Below are 9,680 nucleotides of genomic sequence, written 5' to 3'. Positions count from 1 at the left end.
CACAATCGCTATCTCCGATCTCAATTTGCAAACCCTAGAATCTTCGATTCTCGATTTTTCTTTTCTTTCTTTTCAGGTATATACACACTCCTCCGTCTCGGTTTTTGATTTCTTTCCTTTTGATGTTCAATTGAATTTTCTTTGTCTGTTTTCCAGAATTGCATGTCTTTTATCGTGAAACTCTAGATTCTCGAAATGTTCCGAATCAAATGCTAATCAGTGAGTGGAATGATCTTTGATGGAGCTAATTGAATTCTCTAAATTTACCACTGATTAATGAGCTGGAAAAAGGGGCGTTTGAAGTTAGAGTGAAAAATTTCTGGTTATTTTCTCAACTTCCTTTTGTTGAATAAGTATCATTGTGCGACACTTAACTAAATTGTGTAATCTTACTGCTGGTGACTGGTTTCTTTTAGCTAGAAAATTAGTTTCACTGGAAGTGATGGGCGGAACTATTGATTGGTTCGTGAAGTCTCAACGTTGAGCCGAGCTTGTTGAGGAAGGATGAATATCGTCAAAGGTGTTGCTGACCTTATCCGAAGAACTTCCACTGGGCATTCTGGCGAATCTTCAGGTTTCCAAACTCCGAAGTTCTCTCCTCCTGGGCCCAGGATTCGCTTCAGGTAACAAAATACCCTTTTTCGACTGTTTTTTTAAGGAATCAAATGGTTTTGAATGAATTATAAATCATCATCTGAGTGTCCTCAAGAGTGTTTAATAGTTTGTCAAGACTGCCGGCCGCCTTCTATAACTGAATAGCGGTTTAGGAAAGGGAGTTTTATCATTTATGCAATGCTTCATTGAGTGTTCTGGTGCAAAAAGAATAAATTGTGTTGGGCAAACTCTTTGGGGGCTCTTAAATTGTGTCATCCCTCTTGAGATTGTGGGTGAATGGTTGTGAACTTAAGTGTACTTACGGAACCTTTGTTCTCGCCAATGAGAAGGACAGGCACATTGCTTTATTTTGGCTATTTTTTGTCATTGTTTTATGAGAAATAAATGACAAATATAATGTTTAAATCTTGCTGAGTAGGTTCCAAAGAAGCAACCCATGTAATGATTACTGTTGGTTGGAATAATACTAATCTCAAGTATCATGTCTTTTCTGGATTTCTTTAATCATGTCTCTCTATGACATATGATCTCATTTGGGAAGATACTGATGAGACATGTCCTGTTTTTCATGCTATTATTGGTGGAGTGCCTTCCATTATCTGAGCTTTGAAACAGTGCTTATTTATAAGCCTTTTTCTTCAACATTTTTGATATCCACTGTGAATTCAATCAGTGTGTGTAACATCCATGTTGCTGGTATATAAACCTATCCCAAAGCAAGTTTATGAGCAAGTTGAAACCTCTTAAAGATGAATGCATTTTGCTCTAGCTTTCTGCGCCATATAATAGCAATAATGGTGTATTGCTACATGGTTTTGGCCTCTTTGCTCTTGTTAAATCATTTAAACTGAATCATAGAAAATGGATCTAGTTTAAAAGGACACACCCAGTGCTTGTCAATGGTCACAAAATGATTGCCCAAATGATGGCAGCCTTGCAATGTGGTGTTGTTCCTTGCTGCAAAGGGTAGTGGGGGGTTTGTGAATCTGCAGCAAATCATTTGTGCTAATTTTATTAAGAACTTCTATCCATTCATTACAAAACACTCAACCTTGGAGGAAGCTTTGGACATCAAGTAAATTTTACAATGAGGAATTTATATTGTTAAGAGATTGAGTGAGAAATTAAAAAAGGGAGTTAGTGAGAGAACAGGCCACAAGAATAATCTGAGTTAATACTTAATACTGTTACAATCCCTTTTCTTTAATTTGAGTTTCATTTCATTTTTTTGCTTTTTCCAGTGATGTTGGCGATGAGGCAATTGTAAATACTCTTTGGGAACGGTATGAGAAAGCTGATGATAAGGTATGATTGGATCTATGCTACTAGATTTATACTTACTGAATATTCAATTTTCTGAAGCTTGATGAGCTTCACATGAACTATTTGTTTGTAAAATTCATATATGTGTTTAAGTCATTTAGATACATAATCTGGAGGTCTCTTTTAGCAATCTATTGTAAAAAATAATGAACATGCTTTCTATATTTATAGATTTCCTTAATATGGCATAATGATCTTAATGTTTTAGGTGGAGAAAAAGAGGCTGCTTCATGTTTTCATCAAGCAATTTGTAATTGCCTACAAGGATTGGGAACCTGTTAATTCAGGCATATTATTAGAGTCTGCTTCTGTTGAAAATTTATCATCTGCTGATGATGTGGTTGTTGGCTGCTCAGCTGGACATCCTGTTGAAGTCATTCGAGTATTAATTGAAGAGGTCACACAGTTATGTTCGCTAATCACTGAGTGTAAGTAGCAAGTCACTACTGTTATGGCATTATTGTCATTACCTTCGCCTTCTTCCCTCTTAAGTAGCATTCACTAACAGGAAGTCCAAATGACTTTATGCATGAAATTAAAAATAGAGGTAGGACCTATACCATCAATACGAGAAAAGGATGTAAGGATGGAGTGCATATACTTATTCAAATTTCTTCTATTGGTATAAGCTGTTTAATGTACTCTAAATTTTCATTTGTTATGTTATAAAACAAGTCTCACTTTTTTCTCTGATTACAATTATGTTGTTTCACTTAAAGATCTAGTAATGGTAATTTTGGCTACTCATTACTACTGAGTATTGACATGTTATTTGCTGTAATTCATATTTTTCCACTTTTCTATGCAGTGAACACCAGCATGGTGCAATCACCAGCAGAGCTGTCTGGGGCTGCAACCAAATTATTAATTACTTCTGAAGGATTTTTTATTTTGGATGCGCTGAAAATTATCACCCGCTCATTATATAATTGCAGAGTTTTTGGATACTATGGTGGAATTCAAAAACTTACAGCCTTAATGAAAGGTGTAATCAATGTTATTTGACTTGTACTTTTCTTCTTTTCTTCCTGGTTTTGATTTGATTGCTTTTACAGATGATATTTATTGAAAATTGTTATTAGTTTGAACTTATGTTATTGTGATCTGCATATGGTTTCCTTTTAATCGTTTAGTATATGTGTTCTGTTATAGCTTAACAGATGCTCTTTGTTTATTTTTGATACAAACTGTAAAGGACTTACTGCTATGCTTATTGTTCAAACAGACATTTATTTATGAACAAAATATGAAATTAATCCCTGACATTTGATAGGATTTAATTCCCAAATTCTATTTTCCAGTGTCCCGTGCATTGGAAGCCTATGTTGTGGAACTTAACTGCTTTGATCACTTGCTCTTTTGTTGTTGCGTAATGCATTTCTTTATAATAGAAAAAAGAAAGGAATTCTGTTTTTACTGTGTTCAATTTGTTGCAGGGGCTGTGGTCCAACTTAAAACCCTAAGTGGCGCTCTTTCAGCTGATGAAACTTTGTCTGATTCTGCTATGGACAAAATCCGGATGTTCCAACAAATTCTTATATATATTGCATCGATAATTTATATTTTCATTGATTTAGGTTCAAATATAGACAAAAAGGATGAGTTATTCTGCAGTCTTGTAGGCTTTATTTCACGTGCTGATGCTCCAATCAGCTCTTCAAACAGTTCAAAGGTTTTGTCTACTGAAGCAAGGCTACATTGGCGTCAGAAAGCAATTGTTTCTGTGATGGAAGCTGGTGGCCTAAATTGGTTAGTAGGTAAGGTAGGCATCTGTTATTGCTGTACATTTTGAAGTTATTAGGCATTCATTGTTTTAACTTACTGATTTTCTGATGTTGCAAAAATATATGCTCTAGGTTAATGCAGATGCATGAAGGATACAATTAATTAGCAAATCTATTATTAAATGCTGGTTAAATTAATCTTTAGGTTGCTGAAGTTTCACTAACTGATAAATATGTCCCTATAATTTTAAAAGGTTTTTACTGTTGTCCTATACTTCTAAAAATTTATAAATAGTTATTTGGGCTGCCAACCATTTAGTGTGTTTCTTTGAACTTATTTTGAGGAAATAATTACTTATTTTTGTTGTTTACTGGTAGATCTTTTGATGAATAAATGATTATTTCTCGTAAGCTTTCTCAAAATGAGCCTATGCGCACTCTTCAAAATGGTTATCATCTGTGGCTGTGTTACTGTTACTGGATTTGGTGACTCAACTTTAAAATTTCATAATTACTTAGGCCCTGTATTAAAACCATCTACAGGTTCTATTTAATATTTTTAAAAGATTGAGGACCTTGTAAAAAATGTTTGAACTATAGGGACCTTTGACCAGTAGAGCTGTTTAATCTTAAATTAAATGTTAATAGATTCATTGATTATGTGATAATACTTAAACCCAGTGATGAAGATTGGGGCCAGCGTTTGTAATGCCCCCACTGCCCCTTTGTCGCATTGCATTGCCTTTATACTACATATCTAGATACATATTGACTTCCTTGCAGAAAAAAGAAAGAAGCACAAGGACCTATTTTTTCTTTCAAGCTCAAAAGAAAAGTTAACTGTTTAAAGATAAATCATTTGTTGGATCTCTTCAAAATAACTTAGATTTGAGGTTAAATTGGTTCCTGAGATGGTATATGAATAATTATCAGTCTCAGATAGTGGTCAATCCCAAATATGTTATAGCGGGATAGAGTATAGTAGGATGACTGCAATTCAGAATTTTCACACATAGATTTATAATTGAGGGTATATACATAAAAATGCTGAAAGATTTAAAAAATACTCATAATTCATGACGTATTAGGTCATAGGTCTTAAAGCAAACAAGTAAATGTCAATGGAACAAACAACACACTGTTGCTGGTCACAGTGTCGGTGTTGATTGGTAGTTAGAAGCAGAAGCATGGGAAATTACTACCAATTAGGGCCACTATGGCCTCTATTTGAAAACATACTGCTATTCAAACTTTGTAGCAGGGCATGGCTGCTCTGCACCACTAAATGACTATAGCATGGGTATTAGATGCTCTTTCTTCATTCTTGTAATTAAACTAAAATTCAGCTCAATGTATTGTTGAATGTAGGTTTATTTCCACCCTTCATGACTGAAGTATACATATATGTTAGAGATATAATATCAGTCATGGCCCTTTATCACCAACTAGATTTTTGACAAAACATACTAACTCAAGTTGTCCAGAGTTTACTTCTCATATTCCTAATGTTCCTAGTAAAATAAATTTCACCACAAGGTAAGGGTGGACTTTTGCATTGTCAATATTTGCACATAAGCTTGTTTTTAGGATGATTTGTCCCCACATTATTCAATCAATGCTTGTCATAAAAAAATTGTTTCTCTAAATTATGGTAGTGGTTGACATAGAGAAATTATAGATTGGTTAAACCTGTGTTAACTTTGCAGATGTCTACTACTACTATTGCTGCTGCATTATGATTATTGCTTCTACTTTACTTCTTTTACTTATTATAGTTTTCTCTCTGGCGCTTGCTCAGTATCTGTTCTTTGCTTGTTCTTCATTCTTCATCATTTTGCTTCATCTCTTTATATCTCATTATTTAGTATTTTGGTAAATGTTTGGTGTCTCTGATGTCTATGGACAGATTCTTAATTATTAGTTTTCATGGTTTTGCTATAAGAGGCCAAACAGTTTGCTATCTATATCTATACTACAATTTATTGCATTTGGCTGGAGTGGTACTCTGGTATTTTTAAGGAGGCTTCTTTGACACATCACTAAGGTTAAGCTTTTGGCATCTATTTGGTGTAAAACACATGCTAGTGTAATGTGTTTTCACTGGCAGATTTGCTGAAGGATAGGGGAGCTTTGTTTCATTAATTTTCTCTTATTTCTTGGTTTTTTCTATTTTGAATTTTGTTTAGGAAGATTCCTTATCATCCTTTCTCTTTGTAATTCATTCTTTTTATCACAATATATTTCTTTCTTCTATTAAAATTTTAAAAATTATCTCGATCACCTCTCATGGGAGGTCTGGCTTAAAAATCTCATGAGCCTTAATTCTGGATTGCACCTAATCCTATCATTAGATAGCACAACTCTCACTCCTTTCTTTGACCACCAATATTTATTGAATCTGATGGGATGGTTCCAATCCATGCTGCTTAACTTTTTAGACTTATTTTATATTTTTGTTCACTAATTTTCCATTTACTATTCACTAAACTTCAGAGATGTTGCGTGTCATTAGAAGATTTGGCTTGAAAGAACTTTTGTTGGATGATTCGCTTCAGTACTTGTGCTTGAAAATCCTTTCGTTGGCGTTATCTGCAAATCCCCGGGGTCAGAATCATTTTAAAAGTATTGGAGGACTGGAAGTGCTGTTGGACGGTGTTGGATTTCCATCAAATTATGCAAAAATTAACAGTGATTTTGTTTTGACTGATGGATTCAGGTATTGATCAGGGTATATCTCAAGCCAATTTTTGATTTAGTGGCAGGATATGATGGTTCTCTTAAGCTAGTTGTATCTGCATTTTTAATTTCTGAGGGATTTCAGCTGTCTTAGAATTTTGAGTTTGTAGTTAATAATTTCATGACTAGCCTGATGTTGGTGAATCTCCATAGTTCTAATTGCAGTTGATAGGAATCAAGATAAAGGGCCCGGGCCCAAGTAGATAAAATATGTAAGTTGGTTATAATTGGAGGAGTGTGTGTAGCATGTGAGGGGATATATAAGGAGGAGTGGGGATACATGAGAGGAGCGTTGCAATAGTTTGTTGTAAAACTGTTTAGTTAGGCAGGGAATGTGCAAAACATTACTCTGAAGGAGCCATGAGCTTTGGGCAGGTTAGAGTTTATCTTTATTAGAATATTTGTCCTGTAATTCACATTTCAATTAATACAATTTCTTCTATTTCTTATAAGAATTTGTTGTCTGTTTTACAAATATTCAGCCATAACACGTGTATGTTATCTCCTCTACTAGTTTTTGCTTTTTATCAAGCATATGGGAAAATGTATCTGGTATTTCTGCTATTTCTTTTTCTTCCAGAGACCACCCAGAGTATACATACAATATTCAGACTATATCTACATTGTTATGTTATACAGCCTGCCTTGCAATATTTGAGAAATTGTTTTGCTTGTTTTTTGCAGGGATGGTAAACCATTTCAAAAAATCTTTCATCTTCATATTCTTGCTCTGGAAGTTTTGAGGGAGGCTGTGTATCCTTCATTATTTGCTCATGCTGTAAATTTCAGTAGATTCCACTTTTCATTTCGCAATCATGATCACGTTGATGAGTTCTTCGATGTTAATATATATATATATATATATATATGCTAATCAACAAAACTGGAAACATAAAACCAAAAAAATTGCATCATTGTCATTGCCCACTGATGTTCCAAAACATTTCAAATGCATGTATTTTTAAGAGATGTATTTGCTTGTCATTCTAAATTATTTCTCTCTGAATTTTATTCCTGTGGCAGATAGGCAATGCCATCCTTTGCGCATTTGTTTAGACTTTTCTTTTTTAGGAAACTGATTGTTACTTGAATCTGATTCAAATTTAATGCAACAGTTGTTGATGCTTGAGACCTTGACATTGATAACAGATTTGGAAATTTGAACAACTTGCAATTTCTTTGTGAGAATGGAAGGGTACAAAAATTTGCAAATAGTTTTTGTTCACCAGCTTTTCTACTTCAAGATTTGGGACAGGAGAAGGATTTTGCTGGATGGCAGGCTGTTTATATGCCTGGCCTTGGTATTCAAGAAAATGAGAATCGTGCAAAACCCAATCCAGCAGTGCTTTCTGTCAACTTTCCATCCAGTGCTTCTTTCTCTCATTTTTGGAATGATTATGTTGTTATGTTGAGCAGAGGTCTCTGTTCATTTCTTTTAGTTCCTGATGGTTCAAATTCTCATGTCCAAGTATCCTCTGCTCGACTTGCATTGCCTGTTTCCTCAGCATATTGTGAACTGTCAATTAAATGGGTGATGAGGGTTCTATGTTCAATATTTCCTTGTGTCAAAACTTGCTCTACTCAGAATGAGTTGCCAAGCTATTTAAGGTGAATTTTACCAATGGCTTGCAGTGTTTTTGGTTATGATAAACTGAAAAATCTAATATAAGTAAATAGTACTTTGATTTGTTTCTGTTGCTATGGTTATGAAGTAGGAGTGTAGGACCTTCATGTATTAAACTAATTTTATATGTTGTTTTTCTTTGCATGTTGCAGGGTCTTTGTCACAACTCTACAGAACACTGTTCTGAATGAATTTAGAAATCTTCTTTCTTCTTCTCCCATGTTGCTTGAGATTTTTCGTGAAGAGGGAATATGGGATCTTATATTTTCAGAAAATTTCTTTTATTTCGAATCAGGTTCAGATGAATATGTTGGACAAATGTTTGCATACAATGAGAAGTCTGAAGCATTGTCTGCTTCAAGTAGCATGGGTAATGCAGCAGAAGTTAGTGGGGTTAATAGTCTACAGATGGAAGTAATTTCATTTGTGGAATTTGCTGCAACTTCTAATGGAATTGCACAGAACATGGTTGGTTCTTTTTTTCCTATGTGCTTCTAGGATATAGATGTATGTGTGTGTGTTATCAATTTTTTTACAATTTTCTTTAGTTTATATTCATATTCACATATTACACATGATTCTAAATCTCCAAATTTTAGGGGTTAATATATAAATTTACAGCAGGTGCATATTCTGATTCCTATTTTAATTGATAAATGATACAAACCAAATCAATATTATCAACTATCCTGCGAATCTGAGATTAAATATGTATTTAGGACCACTATGAACACTTCTTCTTGAACTGTTTTTCATCACTATAATCACATTGTTGTCACTTGTCACTAGATTACTTGAGATTAATGGGTATACTATATGCATGTGTCCAGTACGGTTTTTCTGCCATGAACTTGAAGTTTCATCTAGACTATTACAGAGAAATGATATCATTTTACAGTGGAGAACTGCTGTGACTTTTTGTGATCAGATTTTTCTAAGCAACACAACACATTATGCTCTACCTGTCTTGTCAATTGGCTTTATCCATTATTATTTTGCTGAACTAAGAGTTCTGTTGTGCATATCTTTGCTCTTACCTGTGTTATCTATTCATGATCTTGGTTTCAAGAGTGTCTTTTCGTCTTTTTTAAATTTTATGAACACTTCTGGTGCATGCATGGTGTAAGTTATGTCAATTATCTAAGTATTTTTACCTTGTTTTAATTACAGACAGAATTGTCTGCTTTGCTGGATGCACTTGAACATTCTGCTTGTAATCCTGAAATCGCTTTTGTTCTTGTGAGGAGTTTGGTTCGCATTTTGCAGCTTTCCCCTGAGAGAACAATTATTTCCTTTAAGACCTTGAATGCAGTTTCTCGGGTTCTACAAGTTGCCTGTGTTCAAGCACATGAGTCGAGAGGATATGAAAGTATGGAGCATTCCAATGAGAAGAGTGGCATGGAAGCATTGGTATCAGTGCAAGATCAACATGCATGCAATTCATCTGAGACTATACAAAGTTGGTTTAGTTGCATGAAAATGTGCATGGAGTTCTTTGCCAAGTTTTTGGCAGCATCTGAAGATACTAAGAGTTTGATATTGCATAGTTTTACATGTATTGATTGCTTGTTTGATTTATTTTGGGTCGAAGGTTTGAGAGAAGATGTATGTAGACACATACTTGATCTCATGAAGGTATTCTTTATGTTTTATATTTT

The 9,680-nt window shown here is 34.3% G+C and overlaps 1 protein-coding gene across 1 annotated transcript in view; it reads left to right on the top strand.

The window, feature by feature from the left end:
• The first annotated feature begins 62 nt into the window (after positions 1-62).
• The window catches only part of LOC113864275 (BEACH domain-containing protein B), a 43,862-nt gene continuing 34,244 nt past the window's right edge, over positions 63-9,680 (top strand). Inside the window, exons 1-12 of the mRNA XM_027497823.1 lie at positions 63-76; positions 157-308; positions 429-623; positions 1,857-1,920; positions 2,147-2,366; positions 2,747-2,923; positions 3,375-3,695; positions 6,156-6,378; positions 7,083-7,151; positions 7,548-8,006; positions 8,175-8,490; positions 9,193-9,657. Of these exons, the coding sequence (XP_027353624.1) occupies positions 505-623; positions 1,857-1,920; positions 2,147-2,366; positions 2,747-2,923; positions 3,375-3,695; positions 6,156-6,378; positions 7,083-7,151; positions 7,548-8,006; positions 8,175-8,490; positions 9,193-9,657 (2,433 nt within the window). The 5' untranslated portion in view covers positions 63-76; positions 157-308; positions 429-504. The remainder of the gene's footprint in view (positions 77-156; positions 309-428; positions 624-1,856; positions 1,921-2,146; positions 2,367-2,746; positions 2,924-3,374; positions 3,696-6,155; positions 6,379-7,082; positions 7,152-7,547; positions 8,007-8,174; positions 8,491-9,192; positions 9,658-9,680) is intronic.

Source organism: Abrus precatorius, unplaced genomic scaffold (assembly GCF_003935025.1).
Source record: "Abrus precatorius isolate BTA unplaced genomic scaffold, Abrus_2018 Scaffold4, whole genome shotgun sequence".
Lineage (NCBI taxonomy): Eukaryota > Viridiplantae > Streptophyta > Magnoliopsida > Fabales > Fabaceae > Abrus > Abrus precatorius.
Note: the sequence above shows the minus strand (reverse complement) of the source record. Positions and strands in the feature narration are given on the sequence as shown.